A 22,079-nucleotide genomic window follows, 5' to 3' on the forward strand; every position below is an offset into this window, starting at 1 on the left:
GCTATAAACGAAGTAGGCCTACACCACAGTCCCACAACTTCAATGTTATACCATCACTGAGCTTCCGACAACTCTTTCAGTTTTTATCTACAAACATTATAAATTTAGATTTTTTTAATTTATTTTATTTAGCCTTTAGAAAAACCTTTGCTGCATGCTAGAGCCAACAGGCTGATGCCAACCAAGGCTTCTGGGCTGCTCAAAATTGTTGTTAACAACATTACACAATATTTGCAAGCCTTCGTTCTCCTGGCTGCTTGATGGGTTCTGTCCTGCTATTTCATCAACATGCATGTCATGGTAGCTGCTTAATTTGCTCGTTGCTAGGATCTTAATCATATCTTGGCCCCTCATGATGCGCACTGGTTTGAGATCAGAATAATTCAGAGCCACTAGGGCATTTTCTGCATCACGGCGATGTTCGAAGGTGTTCACAAAACTATACCCATGAGACAGGTTGGTGTTAGTTTTCATCTTGGCACTCTTGCACAGGACAGATGAGGCTGAATGGGATGAATATTGTATGTATGCAGCTCTTATTTGACCGTTATCCTCTCCTGAAAACCAATTGTAGGATGCTGCCATTTCGATTGTACTTCAAAGAGGATTAATTTTAAAAAAGTTCTTAGAGCATGACTGCTGTGTAGATGCCTTAGGCAGATCAAGCTAATCATATAAACTGACAGCTTTGCTCAAAATATTGTAAAATTCTGATGATGTCATTACAACAGTGACGTCATCACAGGTCAGAGCTTTATTCCTCAACAGCAAAACAATTAGGGTGATTTTAGTATCGTAATATCATCATTTATAGCAATAGGCCTATAAATTAAACCCCAATAAATAACGTAAATAAATAAAAAAGCAAAAATGTAATCAAAGCTGTGGCTTTGAAAAAGCAAATCCTCCCCACAGTATGGGATTTTGGCAGTAGGCTATATCTTAAACATTGGTTTTCCAACACCAACATGGGTTTTCATTTTGGGATTTATTTTTGCCAGTTTTGTAGAATGTAGTATTTGCAAGTGTGAACCATAAAAGAGCTTGTTTTCTTCAGGGGCAAGTCAATGCTGTTTGCATAACCCAAGAGCATTGACAAACACCTATGTTATTATTAGTACTTTTATTTTGAAATTCACCTCGGAAGTGAAATTTTATTTCGTAATCGTTTCCTTTTTCACGTTGTGCGCGGTTGCCAGAGCGCTTGGTCTTATTTTACTTCGTGCGACGTAAAGGACTTCACCCCGAAGGTTGAGAAGAAGAAGAAGAAGAAAATGTAAGTAGCAACTTGTTGCATTCGAATAAAGGATAATGTTATATCACTTGTTTTAAGTAACATACTGACTATAATAAACCCGAGCTGCAGAATTTTAGATTTGCTGTTTAACGGTTGCTGTTTAACGTTAGGCCTTGTTGTGCACATTTAGTCCCGTGGCTTTTTCTTAGTTCATTTCATCACACTTCGTCAATGTGTTGCGTTTAAAGCGGCTATTATAATCGTTCATGTGTCAGAAATGTTCGCATAAATAAAGTTTTACACCAATATGCAATTAATGTAAAGTTAATTTGATCGTTCGTAAGTGAGATGAATGTTATCGTATCAGTTAACCTCGGATTTACGCTCAGCGGACACTTACCTTGTTTAAAGCTATAAAAAATAAACAAAATTGTGATGTGGGATGTTTCTTAAGCATTTGAAAGACTTAACGTTACGTTATTAATATTTTTTCCTGAATTTTCTTCGTCTGCACTGAAACTGGATAGTATCATTGCGATCTCTACCATTTTTTTTATGTTGTTAAATTCATATTTCTGCATTATAGATTCATAATATCATGGATTCATGTTGTTAGCTCTGACTTGCACTGTTCCGATATATTTTCTTTACTAATGCATATAACTTTATGCGTATAATTTCAAACTAACTTAATCAGTCTTCTCGATACAGTGTTATCATTCTGCAAGGTATGCCATAAGCATAAAACATTCAAATCGTATCTGCTGTAGTTACATTAATGCCTTGCATCATAGTTATACTCTTCCACCACCCTTTCTGGTCTTGACATTAATTTGTATTTCATTACTGCTCAGAATCTTTTAAACTTAAGGATAAATGTAGCTAGTCTCACACAGCCAAACCTTCAGACTGACAACAGAAGGTCTGGATTCCATCAAAGACTATAGATTTAGAAAGACTATTCACTCCTATTACTTATGAATGGGAGAAACTGCCATTTCAGAGGCTTTGCAAATATGGCTGCAAAATGAACAGACTTTCCTTGAAAGGGACTTTGCAACTTTCATTGGCCAAAGACCAGCCAAGAGGCCTGACTGACATGTAAGCAGCAACCAATTACAGTTCGTTTTGTTCTGCATCACGTTTTGGGGTGTGAAAATGGAAAGTTGATGTTCATACCATAACAGACCAGCATGCGACCAATAAATCATACTTCCAAGAACGTTGTTCAAATTTACTGCCCAAATGGCTCATCAAGAGACCTGTTTGAAAAACACCTAAGTCTGTTGGAAACATCTGTAGACTTTGTTCTAACAATTTCAAATCAGGCTTGGAAAATAATACTCTTCCCATATCCCATCGGCAAACGAGTAAAAATATCTCTTCTTTTCAACTAAGTGCCTCAAACTCTTGGATGTCTTTTAAAGAGTCTATGCCATGAACTTCACATACTTCTGAAAATCCAGCGTTTAGTTGATCCTGATTAGCGCTCATTGTCACAGTTGTAAACATGAAGGCTTTCTTCTTCCTTGAGGAGGCTTGGCGTCACATTGGCTTTGTTTCCAGGCAGACCATTAAAGAACGCAACGCAAATCTCCTGGAAATCCTGTAGAATTCAAGCAATCAGATGACGACTAAACTCCCAAAGTATTTCCTTTTTTTTTTGTGTGCCTTGTACATCAGAAGTTTATCCAATGGACTGTAGGCATGACGACTAGACCCACTTGTACAGTGGACTCTTCCCACTTTTCATTTTTGAAATGTGGAATTTTTCAGCGGCCTTGGTTCCAGAAGCATTTTTCCTTTAGGGATTTTTTAAAGTCTTTGTTAACTGTATTTATGTGATGTTCTTCAATTCGAAGATAAAAACATTATGCAAAAAAACACAACAATCTCCAGTGGGTGCTATGCAGTGATATATGGCTGGAACTCTATTGCTTTTTATAATTAGGAGTAAAACATATAATTATTTCTATTAAAGGTTGCGTTTTGCACTAGTGAGTTCGGTTTAAAGGTATGTTAAATTCTATTCTTAGTAATTTTGGTTTGTTTTTATATTTTTCACCAATATAGTGCCTACTATTTTGATTGTTCCTGTCCATGTGAAACTTGTTCATAATGTCCATCAAAACTTTTCTATGTTAAGTGATTCGATTTTTATTTTTTACTTTTATAACAGTTTCATTATTTGATAACCTTTTAAATGTTTTTTTTTTTTTTTTTTACTTCATGGTACTGGCACGGTCTGCATAGCAGCCCATTTTATACACTTTTCTTAGAACGTCATTTCAGCTTTCCGATAACAATACTATCCAAAAACAGCGATGAAAAACTTTTGCATCATTTGTTTCCATCTGAATAAAATCGTAAAAAATAGTAGCTTGTCAAGTGTGACACGATTGACTATATTCTTTCTATTTTTGACCATTTTGATATAGTCTTTTCCATTGTGACCACCACAGTTTCAAGTCACAGTTAATGTGTAAAATTTCACTTTTCTTCAGATGAAGATGCTAATCTTGTTCAGATAATCATGTGCTCTCTTTGCACCCTTATGTTTCACTTGAGCCCGACTATTGGTTTGTCTGTTGTCAAGACGTCTTGATGCCAAATTATTTTTGCAGTTAAGCATTAAAGTTGATTAGCTTTATTTCGCTTATTTTTTTGCTCATTGATTTCTGTTTTTTTAGTTTTTGGTCATACAGTACAACTTAAAGACATGAACACTATCTCTCTTTGGTTCTCTCCTGACCATGAAACTGCAATCCTTTCCCTGTCTTTCCCTTTCACATTTAAGGATCTAAATTTGATTGACGTTTTTCCCCCTTCAAAGCTCTATTGAACTTTCTTATTAAATTATACTTATTGCTCTTCATGGTACTTGTAAATCTTCATTTTATGGTCTATTTGGTCAGTGTACCATTTGTACCTCTGTCATTGTAAATAAGTTTTACTTCTGTTACTTGCATTGTATGGATTTGTGGAGCTTACTGTCTTGCTTTCCTATGCCACTGCTAACCATTTTGTGAGCATGCTAGAAATCATTGCTCCATTGTGTTTCTGCAGAGCTGTTTCATTCTGGAGGAGCTTCTTTTCTCGATCCAGGCTTAAATTGACGGATTGTTTTTCTGGGGACTTTTTGATTCACTTTGTTCTTCTCTTTTTCCACTCGCCCAAAGCGCCACAATTTCAAAGACATGTCCCAGAAATTGACCGGTTCTGATGCTCAGAAAGGCTTTGCTGTTGGTCGTGGGCTTTTGGCTGCCGCTGAGACTTTGAACTTTAGTATGGGTGAGACGCACTCGGACCCCTACGGCTCGTCTTCCCAGTCACATAGCGGCATGTCTGGTCTGGGTGGAGGGGAGGGAAAAGACCACGACTCTCAGCTGCACCGCCGAGCAGGTAGCCACATTAGCAATACCATGAAACTCTTCGCCAGCCTAGGTCTGTCGCCAACTGATCTGGACGCACTAGCACAGGTTCCAGAGGAGAACATCAGCGTGGAGACCTTGCCCCATCTTATCATGCAACTTAAGAACCGCAAGATGGAAGCCGGCCGCCACATTGCTAGCGATCTGACGACTCTTTCTTCAGAAACTTCGTACAGAGGCGGCCGAGACGATTGGGGCGACATGCAGGGCGGAAGGTTGGACCGTCCCAGTGGGCAGGCTCAAAGCCGCTCACAAGGTGACTTCGGTTATACTTCCATGCAAGAAACATCTGGTCGAGGGTACGACATGTTAGATTACAGGAGCGGTAGCGGCAGAGACCGCCAATATTCTGAGCTTTCCCGTGACTCCTACCGCAGCCTTGGCATGTCAACATCATCAGCATCTGACGACATGTTAATGCAGAGAAGAATGGGCTCCCCGTCTCAGAGAAAAGTGCAGGATTTCTTGGGAGTCATGCCCCTCATGTTTCCCCATGTGTGCTCCCTTTGTGATTTTGATGTGCACTCTGTCATGGTGAGTAATTCAAGCTGCTTGGCTCCCGCACACACACTTCACTTCCTTTTCTTGAGTCCTACTTGTTCAGAAGACCATCTTTAAACATCATTTGTTGCATTTAAATCAGCACCTCTTAGTTTTGCTCAGAATCAATTTTGTGTAAGAGAAAATGGCCCTAAATCTCATTGGACACTTACAGTATACACTGCTGTTAGCTGTATTTCTGACTTGTTCTTTAAACTTGGTTCCAGTTAGGACAGTTAGTATCTAGAACTCTTTTTTTTTTTTTTTTTTTTTGATCAATTACAGTACTCATTTGTAGATTGCATTCATAGCCAGGAAGGGTAGCTTGCCAAGTTAGCTCTGATTCAGTATGTCAAGGCTTTGAATTGCTATAGATTTCACAGCTAATCACTGTTACATAAAGGTCATGTATATTTATTAAGGATATTTTATGTTTAAGGAATGGACTCAACACACGACAGGGATTCGTCACTCCGAAAACCGCAAACTCCTTCTGCAAATGTAAGTAGACTGCTTTGTGAAAACTGGTGAACTGTTTGTTCAGATGTTAAACTATGGAAACTTGTTTTTCAATTGAACATTTTAAAAGATAAATGCCACTTTTTATTTACTTTCTCCTCTCGCAACTGAGAGCTATAAACTAGCAATTGTATATCATGCAATTCTGACCTTGTAACTCACAATTATGAGTTTATATCATGCAATTCTGAGAAAAAAGTCTAGACAAAAGTCAGCATTGTGAGATGAATAAGTAGCAATTAGCTTTATTTTTTGTTCAGTGGCAGAAATAAGCTTCAAGAGAAAACCCTCTTGATAGTCATTTAGAAACAAGCCTATGGCCTACAGTAGGTGCAGTTCCGCTATGGATCTTTTGGATCAGACATTATCCATTGGAGACCGTTCAGTTCATGGTGATCACCAGAAGCATTTTCCACTGCTGTCTAGCTTGAAAAAGCAGCATCATAAATTAGCCTATATGACTTGTGCACTGTATTCGGAGCCTTCTTAAATTCCTCACACAGATATTATGGAGCTTATGTAAAACCTCATTTGTTCTTCTGCATATTCACTTTTATTGGAGTGACAGCATTCCACCAACAATATAATGACAGAATTTATTTTTGGGTGAACAAAATCTATTAGTAAAAAAATAATGAAGAAATCCAGATTATCACCCTTCAAACAATCAAAGTGGAGCCCTCAAAATAATTCATAGTGGTTTAATGGACCCTTTTCACAGACTGCGATGGCACGTTTCCACATTTATCAATATTGCAAATCTAGTAAAGTTTTTCATATTTTTTTTATTTTTTTTTATTAATGCACATTTATAATGCTATACTGTGTTAAATTATCTTGGCAGTAAATGGTAGAAAATTAATTAACACTGCTACAATGTTGTTTCTAATACAATGGCTGAAGGATTGACAGAAATTTTGACATCTTGCTCTCTTCTGATCAACGTAATCAATATCTCAGTATTTTTACCCTTTCTGCAAAGTTGTGGAAACACTATCATGGATTTTTTTTTTCTATTGGAGCAAATGGGAATACAAAAATTTAGATTGCTGTCGTCTCCCATTCACCACTATAGAATTGTACCAAAATATGACAACTTCTGCTTCTGAGAACCCCAGAAATGTGAAAAGGGTCCATAAAGCTAATTAACCTTTTGTTTTTAATGAACCTTTTAGGTGTTTAAATGTAAACTAACCTCACCTCGTAAAAAATTAATAATCATCTGATTATAGTATTTGACAGCCTGTAATCCTAGTGCATTAAAAATGTAGGATTTCTAGAGATGGTTGCTAATTCGTGCTGTTGCAGTCTTTGAAATTGAATTTTTCATTCAAATGTCATTTAGAGCTCAGTCATTCAAAAACAACTGAAAACTCTTTCCTGTTGTTTTATAGGTACCCGGACTGGGATCCTCAAATGCCCTCTAGTCGCATGTATGTCACTAGTTTTTTTTTTTTTTTTTTTAAATAGGGCTTTCATAAGTATGATACATCCTGATTATTACAAGCATCTGTATAGAGAAGCATATTAAAAATGAATTCTTCTCAGGTCGACATCCCTTTCCCTGGACACAAAGAGTCGTTCGGATGGATTGCTGGGACCAGCTCCAATTGGTGGTGGTCTACAGAGAACAGGGATGAGCTCCAGCTGGGGTAATAAATCTGTGAGATGATGTAGTCTGGTCTGCTATCCTTCTACAAGTTGATCTTTTGTTTGAATGTAGGGTTTTACTAGTGACTTTGATTAAAGGTGCACTAAGTAACATTTTCTCCTGTAAAATAAGTTTTACCCCTAAAGCACTAAATAATACTCATATATGATGAATAAAGATTCCAGTTAATTCAGCATCCTTAGAAAGAGTCTCTGTTATCTTTAAAGGTGCACTGTGTTAACTTGTACAAGTAACTTGTTGAAGATGACAAACACTTTTCTTGTGAAGTCTCAAGTCTGCAACATTGACAGTGTTATTGAACTAAATGAGCTGAGTAATGATGGCCTTTTTAGAGCTGCTTTACAGCTGAAATTGTATTCTTTTCATAATTGAAGAACTTTGCAATATTAACACTGTTGGTTTCCTGTGTCTTTTTGTTAAGCTGCTTAATTTAAATCAGTCACACAATTTTTAAACAACTTTTTTAGGCTCTGATTCCAGTGTGGGAATGACAAGTAAAATGACATCATATGCAGCGGCGCCCAAGGTAATAATTCACTGAATGCGTTTGAAAAAATCTGTTTTTGTTCAAATTGCAGTTCTGCAATTAAAATATTTGTATATTTTATATATTTAGGATGTCCTTTTCAGTATGGGATCTTTTGTTTGAGTGGATGGATATCTTGGTGCTTGCACTCATAAATATTTTTTATTTTAGATAAGAAGTAGGGTTGTCGTGGCAAAATACGAAAGAAAACCGATGTCAACAAACAGCCTGTTTGACTTGGCAAAACCCTTTGGCACCATCTGTGAGCATCTAATACTGAAAAACAAGGTAGTATCTATACATGTATGAACAGTCATTCAAGATCAAAAGTCACGACAGTGTAATTGAGTAAATCTTTCTTTCTCACTCTCAAAGGCTTTCCTGGAGCTGCAGACTCATGAGGAGGCTTTGGCCATGGCTAATTATTATCAGCGAAAACCAGCCATTTTGCATGGGAAAGAGATACACATTTATTTGTCAAAGGAACTGATGGCAATTGAGGTAAGATGAAAAAAAAAATATATATATATATGTTAAAATGGCCCAATTAAGCTTATTTGCTTTATCATTACAGAAAAGTGGAAGGCCAGGCAGAGAAACTAGGCCTGTGAAGAGAGGAGTCAGCCAGGTGGTGTTTTTCTCCAATTTACCACGAGGCAGTGACAAGAAAATGGAGCTACTCACAATATCTCGTAGATTTGGCACTGTTGAGAAACATCTCTTTCTAAATGATGAGGCAAGTTACATAATATGCAGCAATTTCCAGAACATACATTCATTTCCAGGACATACATTTTTAAAATGTATGTTTTGACCATTTTTAAAACAGGCATTTGTTCAAATGGGCAATGCTGAGGATGCAGAGATGTTGGTGAAATACTACACTGTCAATCCTTTGACTATCAATGGAAGATCCATTCGACTGAACATCTGCACAAAGTATAAGACTCTAACGTAAGTTGTCCTTTCTATACAGAGAAACCAATGATATATTTAGAAAGAAAACAAAACCAAATGTGCTCTACATGATGTTCCAGGGTCCCACCAGGAAAGGGCGACCAAGGAAGGGAAGAACCAGCCCGTAAGAGCAGCGGTAGCAGCAGTTCCACCAGCAGAACTGGTGATAAAACTTCATCAAAGAATCAAAGGTCCTCTACTTCCAAAGCCAGAGAGATCTCTAATGAGAAAGAAGAGGAACCAAAGCCTGAGGAAGTAGAGGCCCTGGGAGACGGGGCAGGAGATGAAGCTGATGTTATGGAAGCACGTGATGGAGACGAAGAGGGTTTTGATGAAGATCCCTCTGCAGATGATGTCGACCTATCATGTGATCCAGAGCAAACCAGTGAACAAGCACCAGATATTGATGACACCAACCTAGAGGATGAGGAGGATCCTGAAGTGCAGCAAGCCAGAAATGCATCCAGCGATGAGACCATAGAAGACAAAAAAGACTCTGGTGAAAAACAGGAAGAGACTCCACTGGAGGAACCTGTAACATCTGAGGCTGAGCAGGAGAATACAGATGAGCTTCCTAAAGACCTTGAGGAACAGAATGATGACCAACCTGAAGATGAAGATGCTGAAGAGGACAATGAAGAGCAGGTAGGATCTTTTGCACATTAGCACATCATCTGAAATGCCTCTGCTCAAGCCTTTCTAAGGGTGCTCTGATCAGGTGATCACCGATTACAAATCACTGGAAGCAGTATTGGCCGATCACTTATACCGATCACCGAAATAAATAACAGGACTATGAACTAAACTATCCCTAACAACAGTGTATTTTAACAATGTAAGTGGCGAGACCACACTGAACGCTGTGAGTGTGTGTTAGAAATCAGGAATGGTGCAGAACATTGAGCTTGGTACGTTTTTTTGTTTTCAAACCAAACTTGGGTCTCCAGCCGACAAAAAAGTGCCCCTATTATGCTATTTTAAAGTTTCCTAATGTTGTTTTGGAGTCTCCTGCATGCATCAAAGGTAAAAAAAACTGATTAATTTTCTCATAATATACATTTGCACATCACCACATTTCAGTGATTCTCAAACGACTCGTCAGATGAATCAGTCTCTCTAAATCCCTCCTTTCCGCTAGCTACTCTGTTCTGATTGGCCAGACAACTCAGTCTGTTGTGATTGGTTTACCGCGTACAGTGCGCAATGCGCATGTAGAAAACCAAAACGTCCATTGCCATAACGTCAGCTCTGCTTGCCTTGAGGCTTCCTACACCGTAAACTAAAGACAGTAACGAACAGCGACATCGATTTTACCATATCAATCCGACCGCGAGTCCGATGATGAAACATTGGAAGAACTATTCATTCAACCCAAACCTCCATTGCAAGGACGACTCGAGATGACTTTCTCAGTGATACACTAACTTTACTCAGTTTGAGGTACATTATGAGATGTTCTGTAATTCCTCACCATCAGCATTAACAAGTGCATGTCCATCAACAAACCGATTATTTTACTTAAACTTATTTATTTACAGAGTATTTTTCTAATTTATTGCGGTGAACATGTGGAAACCGTATCAATAACAGTGCATACTTTAGCCGAGCTCTAGCGTGAATGACTGATGTAACACAAATGTTGGTAAAACAAATCTTGCTCCATGCGTAATCTTTCCTCAAAATAGTGAGAACGACAGACAATCTACATTAATAGATAGAGTTTTAGGTAACAGTGGCCCACAACTGATCAGCAGAAGTATTTAAGTAAGACAGTAATAATGTGAATTAACCAGTTAGCAGGAGAGCAACACAATATAAAACTCAAAACTAAGTATTTTGAACACCATCTTTCAAGAGCAAGCGGTTTGCGAATCCTGCATTGAACTCTGAGATTTGAGAAGCTGTCGTCAGTAAAATAAAGGGAACACAGTTTAGGATTATAGGCCTACTGCTGTGATATCGTGGTAAAGATGAATTTTAACCACTTCTTCACATGCTCGTCCTTGGGCAGTGGAAAAAAAACTGGCTTTACCTTAACATTGTAGAGCACAGCGTCTTCTCAACATGCTGCTATCCAGTATCCACAGGAATCAGATGCAGGTTTGAGAGCGTTCAAGTTTTCCCTGGTGTCTGCGCGTGCAATATGCTAATGTTTCGTCTTGACGTCACAACGAAATGAAATCACGTCTAGCTAGTGCGCTTGCCATAATGTTTACGCATTAGGTCAGTAGACAGTCTTTTGTGGCTGTTCGAACATATTCGACCACTCGAATGTGTTTTCGGCTACCTCTGGAGGCAGTTAAATTCTAGTGAGGGAAACAAAAGTCATGTCTATTCTCAGAACAAACAATAGAACTACTGTATATAAAATATATTCACATCCGATATTCGAGGAAGTTAAATTAAAATGTTCAAATTATACTTTCATTAAGTTGATACGCTACTCCACATAAGAACAGACATGCCAACTAGTTACTGACCTGATGCAGACACATAACTGAAGCGGACTGATAGCGTCTTGGTCTGGAGCAAGGTTTACTTAAGGTCACGTGAAAATAAGCGGGGCAGCCAGAAATCTACCCCAATGGCTCTCTATAGCTGCGTTTCCACCGAACTTACCGGGAACAATTCGTCCCAGGAACTTTTTTCCCCCCAGACCTGTTGCTAGCCACGTTTCCACCGCGGTCTAAAGTACCGTGAAGATTAGGCAAATAGTCTGGCTTTACAGTTCCCACTGGATTTCATCCTCTGAATTTAAGCTTAATAAACCCTGAACCTCGTCGTCGGTCCATCGGTTGTATTTTTTAAATTCCATTGTTGATTTGAATAGCAGACGACTGTTACTGCACGCACCGCAACAGATGGTGGTTGAATAAAATGCTGCGTGGAGTCAACCAATCAAAATGCGGCATGAACTCAACCAATCAGCATGTTCAGTGCCGAGACCGGCTGCGCCTCCTAGTATCATAAATACATGCCTGCCGAATCCATGCACTACATTGTTTTATATCCTGCTCACCTTATGACTTAAAATAGTCAAGAAAATCTGAATAATATTTGTTGCAGAATGCTGAACACATTCATAATTTATTATTAATTCAGTGTATATAGAGGTCTATGTTTTAGGGCTGGGGTAAACGATTATTAATTAAACGATTAGTCGGGCGATTATTTTATCGATTAGTCGACTAATCTAACGACTAATTGGAATTAATTATATTGTCTGTTATAGGGTTGTGCCGATAGACGATAGTATCGTGTATCGACGATAGACAGAGATATCGCCGATGGCAGATGCCTTTGACGATATCAATACGATAACTGTCTCGTTTTCCTATTAATGTATTAAATCATTATTATTATTATGAAGCTAGTATATTTACAATTATATTTGCCTTGCCTAAATTCATAACAATAACCACACTTGCGACATCACATAACCACACATGCGACGTCACCGACGCGCGCGTATGAGGACTCCTCAAAGAAAATATTTTTAAAACAGACTAAAAAAAACTACATCCCACAACGAAATTTAATTGCAAGGTGATCCATTCACAAATTGCCAAGAGTGCTTGTTTTAACAGACGCATCATTCTTATACAGAGCCAAGATGAAGACGCGGCATCGTTGTTCGTCAGTAGCCTATTTTGTTTCCATAGCACATTAACAAAATATTTAATGACAGTAAAAACACTAAAAACAGTACAATTACAAAATATTAATTATAATAATAATATCAATAAAATTATATAGGCCGCCTAGGCCTAATAAAGTTACACGAAGCATCTGTTGAACTCTGCCTGTGAAAATCACAAGCAACTTCGAACTTGTTTAACAAGAAATATTCTTCTATTTTTTTCACTGTCAATAATGTAAGTCCACAAGAGAAATATTAAGCCAGTAAATTAAGATGCTGTAGCCTACCGTTAGGCTATATCCACCGTCGTCTCTGAGAGAACGCGCCGTTAATGCAGTGAAAGCGCAGTCCGTTTCTGCTTTCACTTTCAGGGAATGAGCGCGTTTACATGCACGTTATTAACTCGATTATGCTGAATAAACTGACAATGCATGTGGTCATGTAAACGGATTAACCCATTTTCCTTTATCAGAGTCAAGTCATAAGTAAGTACCGATCGACTTTTAGATTTTTGCCTCTGATTTCTCCCGGCATTTAAAACCCGCGTTATTTGGGCTTATTGAAGTGCGGTGCGCATAAGTGAAGTGCATCCATACAGAGGAGGACATATCGCAGACTCCGACTCTTTCTTGACCCAATGAATTAAAACGTGTTTTCATGATCTCGTGCAGAAGCAGCCTACAGTCAAAATGCTGCATCTGTAACGGCATGAGAGGATAATGTGTGTCCGTAAATTTCCCGCTGACATGTTGAAATATACAAGAATGGTCAGATACAAGAATGATTAGGATCTTTTTTTTTTTTTTTTTACCTCACTATACCAGGAAATAACTTGATTTAGCCTAATAATAAACACTCCACCTTTGCTAGCAAAATAGAAAAAGATTCTCATTTAAAACGTAGTAATAAAACAAGCAAATTGATGAGTAAATAAGCAAGTTAATAATCAAATAAGTAAGCCCCGCCCCCCTCGCGATAATATCGTGTATCGCCGATCTCACAGGCTGACGATAGGACGATATGAAAATGGAGCATATCGCGCAACCCTAGTCTGTTATTCGCATATCTCTGTCGAACCGTTAGTCCGATGGATTTCAAACTCGACAGCTGTCTGGGCACGAATAAGTGCAGTGCCAAGTTTGACGTTGTTTGGATGAGAAATGCAAAAGATATCATTTAAATATATCTTAAAAGAAGCATTCAGAAGGTTGTGGTTTAAAAATAAACATTCTGACATAAACACTCTGTCAGCTACAATGTTTACTTCTGAATAATATAGTATAAACGTGATAAATCCATTTTGATTAATTTGAGTAAAAAATGTGTTTTCTTTACCAAGAAAGTGGCAAGATGAAAACCACTATTTTCTGTTTAAAACTTTCACATAGCATCTTTAGGTTATAATAACATAAATAATTCAAATCCAAATTTAGATGTTCAAATATTTATTATAAAAACGGATTATTTTTTCCCAAAAATGCAATAAATTCATGACACTTTTTTTCAAAATGCAATTAATCCATTGAATCAATATAAAAGTTATTTTTCATATTGAAACTGTTGAAAATAAACAGCAAAGTAAGTTGATCCACACATATGACAGCCTCTGAACTCGGTCAATACTAATCTTACATACAGGCACGTACTGGACTAAGCATAGGCTACATTCAATCAGCGATCGCTAAGAAATACCTCCTGAACTTTTTTGACGGCGATCAGCTGTAAAATGGCTTGGTCCTGCGGCCTGCCCGGAGTACAAGAATTGAACGTTTTTTAAAAGATCTCCTGGGGTTAACGTGTCAGCGTGACTGAAGTTTGATGTTGTCGTGAGAGAACAAGCAACAGTCGGCATTACTCTTCCTCCCGCGTGCCTCATCTTCTTAATCTCCTCACATAAATGATTAGATTTCGATGGCGTACGTATTTCTTCCCTACGGCAGAAACCACCACATGTTCATCAATGCCGTCAAATGTATTCATTTTTTTGTTTGTTTGTTGATCAAAAAGTACAAAGTAGATAAGGAAAACTAGGATGCCGGGTGTATTCAAAGTGCCGCCGTTACTGTTTACAATGCGTGTAATGGTGCGCTGTGAATGGTTGAGCGGATTTATAGCATTCTGCAGAGAAAGGAGACTGGCGTTTGTCGCGGTTTGGAAAGAAAGGGAGATAACATGACAGAATAACACAGCAGGCGGTGTGTGTGTGGCGAGCTGTACCTCCGGGAATGGTGCAAAAAATAAATAAATAAATAAAGAAGCGTCAACGCAAAAAATATGACGTTGACATAATCAACGCACCGCTACAGCATTACTATGTTTGGATGAATATTTTCGTTTCGGCTTGTCATAGTTCACTGAAAACTTTAAAGGTGCTCTAAGTGATGTTGGGTGATGTCACTTCTTGTTAACGTTTAAAGTATTGTCAAACAAAATGGAGGCTAGCTAGACCCTCCCTCCTCCTCATCCGCACACTAACCCCCCCCAAACCACACCCCAAATTTTTCTTGTCGGTTATTGGCTGGAACAGTATGTTTCGTGGTGCGGGTGAGCCCGGTGAGGAGATGCTGTATGTGACACAAAATGTTTTGGCCTAAAAAATGTGTGACATCGCTTAGAGCACCTTTAAATTATCATTTACTCACCCTCATGCAAACAGTGCAAAAGCAGAATGTGCTCATGAATCTTTTCCACAAAATGAAAGCATACAGTGACCAGAGGCTGTCAAGCTCCAAAAAGGACCAAAAACATCATAGAAGTACACTGTAAAAAAAAGTCACATTAAATTTATGTTAAAAAACTGGCCACTGTGGTTTTACAGGATGGCATATTGGTGCCTGTATATTTTACTAAATGCATTACATTACTAAATGTATTACATTAATATACCAATCTTCTTGAACTACCATATTCTGCCTTTACCTTAAAATGTAATGTAGAGGCCTCTGGGAATGGCATTTTACTGGTTTTTATATTTTTTGTTATTAAAAAAACATTTATATTATGTTTATATTATATTTTTCACTGTGTATGTTACAATAACTTAGTTAACCAAAAAACTTATTTTTATTATTACCATTTAAATAATATTTTGTAACCATTTTTTTATATTCCATAAGCTGCTATATTCCAAGTCTTCTGAAGCTGTACAATTGTATGGACCACTTTTCTGATGTTCTTTTCATCTTTGGAGCTACTTCTAACTACTCCTTTAATATAAATCTCATGTTCACTATTTTGACATGCAGATCTCCTGACTATCTTATCTGCTTCTAGGATAGTCAAACTGAAACTGACTTTCCTGAGAATATGGATGAGTTTGTTACTCTTGATGAGCTAGGAGAGGAAGAGGATGGCGAGAGACAAGACTCAAAGTCCAGATCTACAAACACATCAGGTAATGTCCTTGAGTAGTCGATGGCTTTAGCAGTGATCCTTCTTTGGACTGAGTCGACTCGACAGTGTTAAATATTAATAAAATGTTACAATCATATTGTTGATAAACTACAATGTCGTTTTTTGTTTGTTTTTTACCAAAGTCAGTCCATTTATTAATGCCTTATTTCATCTTTAATGTTACAGGAAGCGCCAAGGATAGTGGAGTAAGTCACTTATTACTTTGGCACTTTAAAATGTTTTAAAATAGTTTACAACTAATCTCTGTGCATTGATTTATTGATTGTATTAAATATTAATGTGTGTTTTGGAATTGTAGGGATTGAGAGTTGTAAATGTCGTTGGATTTAAACGTGGCTACGGTTATCTAGATGAAATCCTTAATCTTGCCAAGCCATTTGGTAAAGTGGTGCGGCACCTGGTCTTAGACGTGAGGCCTGAGGTAACAGCTCTCAGATATTCTGTTCTTGGTAGTTTAGACCACTTCACTCACTGCAACTTTACCGTAGCTATCCATACATATTTCTGCTGCTAGCCTAGGGTTGGGAATCAAAAATCTATTCCAATTTTGGAATGTATACTTATGGTCAGGAACTGGATACTTGTTAAAATTACTATTCCTCTTATCGACTCCTTTGTGTGCATTTGAAAATGACTTTAAATTGACCATTCGTGCGCAAAGACCCACGTGTTGTTTTCTGTACTGCACAGTAGGGCTGTTGGAACGAATTCCGAAATTCGAATATAATTCGAATATTTAAAAAATCAATACTATTCGAATGCTGAAGTTCCTGTTCGAATATTGCTTTATGTATATTTTAAAAAACATTATGCAATATTTCTCGCTTACACGCATGTGAAAATGAAATGCTTTTGTTTCGTCTGATGAACAATAACGTTTTTGAATCGTAACACAATTGTGCACGTTATCCACGCTGTATCATAACAATACAAAAATCGCGGAGAGCAATGTCTCCACGGAAACGGAGATCACCACTCCTGACAATTTGATTCCCAGTCTACACTACAACGTGAAAACGGAGTTTTCAAATGTATCCACTTTGGAGTGCGTTTACAAAAAAGCCTCGTTTTCATTAATAAAAACGCCGTCTCAGTGTGGACGGAAGGCCAAAACGGAGAGAAAAATATACATTTCCAAACGAAAACGTTTACCAGCTGTCCGCAAAAAGGCGATAACAGACAAACTGACACGGTTTATCTGTGACCAATCAACATCACGCATTTGCATTGGCGTAGACTGTGTAATGTCGTAAACATTAATAATAGGATGAATTTGAGCATTTAATATTCGAATATTATTCGAATATTAAATAAAATAAGGAATGGAATTCAAATAGTATTATAGAGGAAGATTGACAGCCCTACTGCACCGCACACTCATCCAAAGTGTGTGCACAGAAAAATTGATTTTTAGTGATGACTATTGCATGCTGTTTTCTGTGCTGTTAAAATATCCTCGTAACACAGTTAGTTAAAACGCATGTGTAACAGTATATTGGATCTGTGCAGCTCTTAAAGTGATAGCAGCCTAATATTGCTGTTGCCTTCTCTATAATAACATTAATCAAACAATAAAAGATTAAATAACTTTTGTAACTACACTCACCTAAAGGATTATTAGGAACACCTGTTCAATTTTTCATTAATGCAATTATCTAATCAACCAATCACATGGCAGTTGCTTCAATGCATTTAGAGGTGTGGTCCTGGTCAAGGCAATCTCCTGAACTCCAAACTGAATGTCAGAATGGGAAAGAAAGGTGATTTAAGCAATTTTGAGCGTGGCATGGTTGTTGGTGCCAGACGGGCCGGTCTGAGTATTTCACAGTCTGCTCAGTTACTGGGATTTTCACGCACAACCATTTCTAGGGTTTACAAAGAATGGTGTGAAAAGGGAAAAACATCCAGTATGCGGCAGTCCTGTGGGCGAAAATGCCTTGTTGATGCTAGAGGTCAGAGGAGAATGGGCCGACTGATTCAAGCTGATAGAAGAGCAACTTTGACGGAAATAACCACTCGTTACAACCGAAGTATGCAGCAAAGCATTTGTGAACCCACAACACGCACAACCTTGAGGCGGATGGGCTACAACAGCAGAAGACCCCACCGGGTACCACTCATCTCCACTACAAATAGGAAATTGGACAGTTGAAGACTGGAAAAATGTTGCCTGGTCTGATGAGTCTCGATTTCTGTTGAGACATTCAGATGGTAGAGTCAGAATTTGGCGTAAACAGAATGAGAACATGGATCCATCATGCCTTGTTACCACTGTGCAGGCTGGTGGTGGTGGTGTAATGGTGTGGGGGATGTTTTCTTGGCACACTTTAGGCCCCTTAGTGCCAATTCGGCATCGTTTAAATGCCACGGCCTACCTGAGCATTGTTTCTGACCATGTCCATCCCTTTATGACCACCATGTACCCATCCTCTGATGGCTACTTCCAGCAGGATAATGCACCATGTCACAAAGCTCGAATCATTTCAAATTGGTTTCTTGAACATGACAATGAGTTCACTGTACTAAAATGGCCCCCACAGTCACCAGATCTCAACCCAATAGAGCATCTTTGGGATGTGGTGGAACGGGAGCTTCGTGCCCTGGATGTGCATCCCACAAATCTCCATCAAATGCAAGATGCTATCCTATCAATATGGGCCAACATTTCTAAAGAATGCTTTCAGTACCTTGTTGAATCAATGCCACGTAGAATTAAGGCAGTTCTGAAGGCGAAAGGGGGTCAAACACAGTATTAGTATGGTGTTCCTAATAATCCTTTAGGTGAGTGTATATTTGTAATGTATACTGTATATTTTATGCATAGTGCAGTTATTTTACATTTGATTACAGTTTCTATACCTGAAAACCTTAAAACAGTTTATTTCAATTGTATCTTTGTTCAGTTGTTTTTATTTGTGCAATTGCTTTTTTTTTTATTACTGAGTGTTTACTTGTCTTTGATAATGCTTGAAATGTATATTAATTTGGCTGTTTTATGGTATTTTTAAGCCATAGGCAAAAGTTCCTTGTGCAAGTGTTCTTTAGCCTGTTGATTTTTGTTCATGGTATTCAGCCACAATGAAATGTTTTGCAATATGACTTAGAATAAATGTGAATGATATAAAAACAAATTAGGAATCAATAAGAATCTGAATCAATAAGCAAAATCGGAATTGTTAAAATTTAAACAATACCCAACCCTATGCTAGACCATTTAATAATGCAATGCATGTATAAAATGTTTATTATCCATTGACAAGCTGCATTTATTTTATTGCCATTTAGCTGGAGAGAACATGTCTTTGTGGCATTCTGTCAGTTGTAAATCAGAAATTCTTAGAGATTTTTCCTTGAAGTGTTGTGGTTGTGCTCTGTGTTAGGCATTTCTGGAGTTCTCCAATGAACCAGAGGCAAGAGCAATGGTTAGTTTCTACAGTGGAAATGTCTTGCCATCTGTGTGTGGAAAACCTGTGAAGGTTTTTCATTCACACACCTATGCAACCATCCAGGTAAGACTTGGGCTTATTAACTCTCCATGAATAATATGTGAATCTAAAATGAGCAAAATCAAACACCTATATCTGTGTAACATCTAGAGTGGCAAAGTCATCTACGTTGGTAATGTTCCACCCTTCAAAGGCTCAGATGCATCACTTCTGAAAATCGCAGAACCATTTGGAAACATCAGAAGATATTTTCTGAATCCATTGCGCAATGAGGTAATTATAAAAATGGAACTTTCTATTGGATTTACAAGGACAAAATAAACGATATTTGTATGTTTGCTCAGTGCTTCATTGAGATGGAAAGAGGGGAAGATGCTGAGAAAATGGCAGAGGCCTACAAGGAAAATCGACCTAAATTTGAAGGCAAACGACTGGTTGTCTACGTGAGCAGGAAATATAAGCAGCTCAAACGTGGGTCAGTTGGACATTCAGACTATTTTTTTATGGGAAATAATAAAATGGCTTTCCAAAGAATGTTACATGGCATCTGTTTGATAATATTATCTTCTCACAGACAAAGACCACCCAGCCCAGAGACCGAGGATAAACGGCCACTCAAGAGAGAACGCTCCAAGGAGGATGAGGCTCAGAGGAACTCCTCTGGGAAAAGTAAAGACAAAAAAGAGGAAGAACCTTCTGTCAAGAAAATCAAAGTGGATGAGCCTGTCGCTGATAAAGCTAAGGAGATGGACAGTCATGAAGAGAAGGAAAGCCAAAATATTTCAGCAGAAATTGTTCCTGAGGAGAAGAAAGAGTCAGAGGAGAAACAAAGCGAAGACACATCAGAGCTCCAGAATATGGAGAATGAATCTGTGAGAGACTTCATTATTTTTGTTCATATAATGAATTGGATGAGGGTAGCATCCTTACATTAGTGTTGTTAGCAACATTGGTTTGTTTCAAAACACTGCCATTTTGAAACAAACCAAATGTCATCTATCAGAATATTAGAATTTTCCAAAATGATTTCAACTGCTGATTCTAAGATTTTTTTCCAAGAAAAATTCCCATTCTCCCACTTACTTAAATATGAAAGTCTACCATCACTTACTCACCCTTATGTTCTTTCAAACCTTTGACTTTTTTTTTTTTTTTTTTTTTGGGGGGGGGGGGGGGGGGGATACGAAAGAAGATATTTTATCTTTATTTTAGTAGAAAATAAAGTTGTCCAGATATAAGCGTGTGAATAGACAAACATGGTAGGCTGTTTTTGGACATTAAAACTTCTCATAAAAAGTTCCCCAAGCACTAGACAAAAGATTGTACTTTAAAAAATAAATAAATAAATGCTTTCTCACTGCTAACAGGATATACTTAATCGAACCACTGCTTTGCTTGATGTATCCTTTGACCAGGAGGCTGAAGATGAAGAAACTGTTGCTTCAGAGAAGAGTGTGAAAGCTGAGGAAAATACCAATACAACAGCACCATCTGAAACAAAGCCTGAAACTAGCCATTCTACTCTAGAGCCATATGATCCTGATGTCCCAGTGGGTAAGATGACGTTTGACATAACCAAGCTATTCATTTAGTGTTTTATATGAATTTTCTTCAGCTTTTTGGACAGATGTGGCACTAAATCAGTTTGGCTTGCTATAAAATGCTTTAAACCAAACCATAAATGTGTTATAAAAAGCGATGGACCCCAACTAAGGAAATATTTCATTATAATTGTTTCATTATTGTAAGAAGCCTCATTAATGAACCTCATTTGTCCTGTTTCAGGAGTGGAGTTTGTGAAGATGGGGTACTACTGCAGAATCTGCTTCCTGTTTTACTCTAATGAGGACACTGCTAAGAAAATTCACTGCAGTAGCCAAGCACACTATGATAAACTTAAGGTGATTTTTTTTTCTTCTTTATTTGTCCTTGATCATGATGTCAGAGCATGATTTAGATCTTTATGCATTACATTTTGAGGATTCACTTTTTTTATTAGTAAATGTTTGCATTATTACATTGACATTTTTGTGGTTTTAAGTATATGTTTTTTTTCTTCTTATCAGAAATATTTGGAAAAGGAGAAAGCCAAAGCACAGAGTAACGGGACAAAGAAATGAACCATTGACGCTGGAACATCTGTTAATATGTCCATTGTGTCCCTGTGATTTGTTTTCTTTTTCTTTTTTTTAGTATGTTTAATTTTTTTCTAAAAAAAATTAGACTGAGGTATTGCTTCTTTTAATGTAGTTATTAAAACTGGTGCATTCATAAGCAACTTCTAGCTGTTCAGTCATAGCAAATTAGATGTGAAGTTTAACACATTTTATGCCTTAATTGCTAGTACTGTTTTTGTTTTTTCTTTTTTTTTATTAAACTTCCAGCATTCCTCATACTCTGCCTGAATGTTTTTAATAATTCTTCTGTTTATTTTCTATTTTGTGAAAGGAGAATATATTCATGACCCCTTTGTTTAATGTAATTAATCAGTGTTACCTAGCATTTTACAGTAAAACGGCATAAATATGAGTGAATGTCCAGGTTTTTTTTTTTTTTTTTTTATGTACTATTCTACATGTGTATGGGTATGCTTCTGCTTTGGGGCAAATTAAAACATCACTATTTAGAAATAATGGTCAATTGTTCTCCTATTTAGAATTTCTTCAAACATAAGGCATCCCAGTCAGGGGCGGACAG

At 37.6% G+C, this 22,079-nt stretch overlaps 1 protein-coding gene across 5 annotated transcripts; it reads left to right on the forward strand.

Moving 5' to 3' along the window:
* Positions 1-1,140: 1,140 nt before the first annotated feature.
* Positions 1,141-22,020, forward strand: LOC308701093 (uncharacterized protein). Of its 5 annotated transcripts, none has more exons than XM_081383149.1 (21): positions 1,141-1,276; positions 4,417-5,202; positions 5,648-5,709; positions 7,122-7,160; positions 7,276-7,379; positions 7,867-7,925; positions 8,097-8,213; positions 8,301-8,426; positions 8,500-8,661; positions 8,755-8,879; positions 8,963-9,527; positions 15,796-15,916; positions 16,102-16,121; positions 16,235-16,357; positions 19,317-19,445; positions 19,533-19,655; positions 19,727-19,857; positions 19,957-20,254; positions 20,798-20,936; positions 21,168-21,283; positions 21,449-22,020. In XM_081383149.1, the coding sequence occupies exons 2-21, from the start codon at positions 4,435-4,437 to the stop codon at positions 21,500-21,502; spliced, it is 3,381 nt and encodes a 1,126-aa protein (XP_081239275.1). In that variant the 5' UTR covers positions 1,141-1,276; positions 4,417-4,434; the 3' UTR covers positions 21,503-22,020. The 5 variants fall into 5 exon arrangements, 4 of the variants coding, with proteins under 4 accessions (XP_081239275.1, XP_081239274.1, XP_081239276.1 ...); XM_081383148.1 differs by having other exon boundaries at positions 1,143-1,276; positions 4,304-5,202; XR_014031390.1 differs by having other exon boundaries at positions 1,198-1,276; positions 4,304-5,202; positions 19,727-19,853.
* The last annotated feature ends 59 nt before the right edge of the window (positions 22,021-22,079 follow it).

This window comes from Scardinius erythrophthalmus (genome assembly GCF_964197995.2).
Source record: "Scardinius erythrophthalmus genome assembly, chromosome: 13".
Classification (NCBI taxonomy): domain Eukaryota; kingdom Metazoa; phylum Chordata; class Actinopteri; order Cypriniformes; family Leuciscidae; genus Scardinius; species Scardinius erythrophthalmus.

Coding starts and splice junctions, on each gene's coding strand:
- LOC308701093 (XM_081383149.1), top strand. CDS start 4,435: ATGTCCCAGAAATTGACCGGTTCTGATGCTCAGAAAGGCTTTGCTGTT. Junction 8,662..8,754: donor ATCTCTTTCTAAATGATGAG/GCAAGTTACATA, acceptor TTTTTAAAACAG/GCATTTGTTCAAATGGGCAA. Junction 21,284..21,448: donor CACACTATGATAAACTTAAG/GTGATTTTTTTT, acceptor TCTTCTTATCAG/AAATATTTGGAAAAGGAGAA.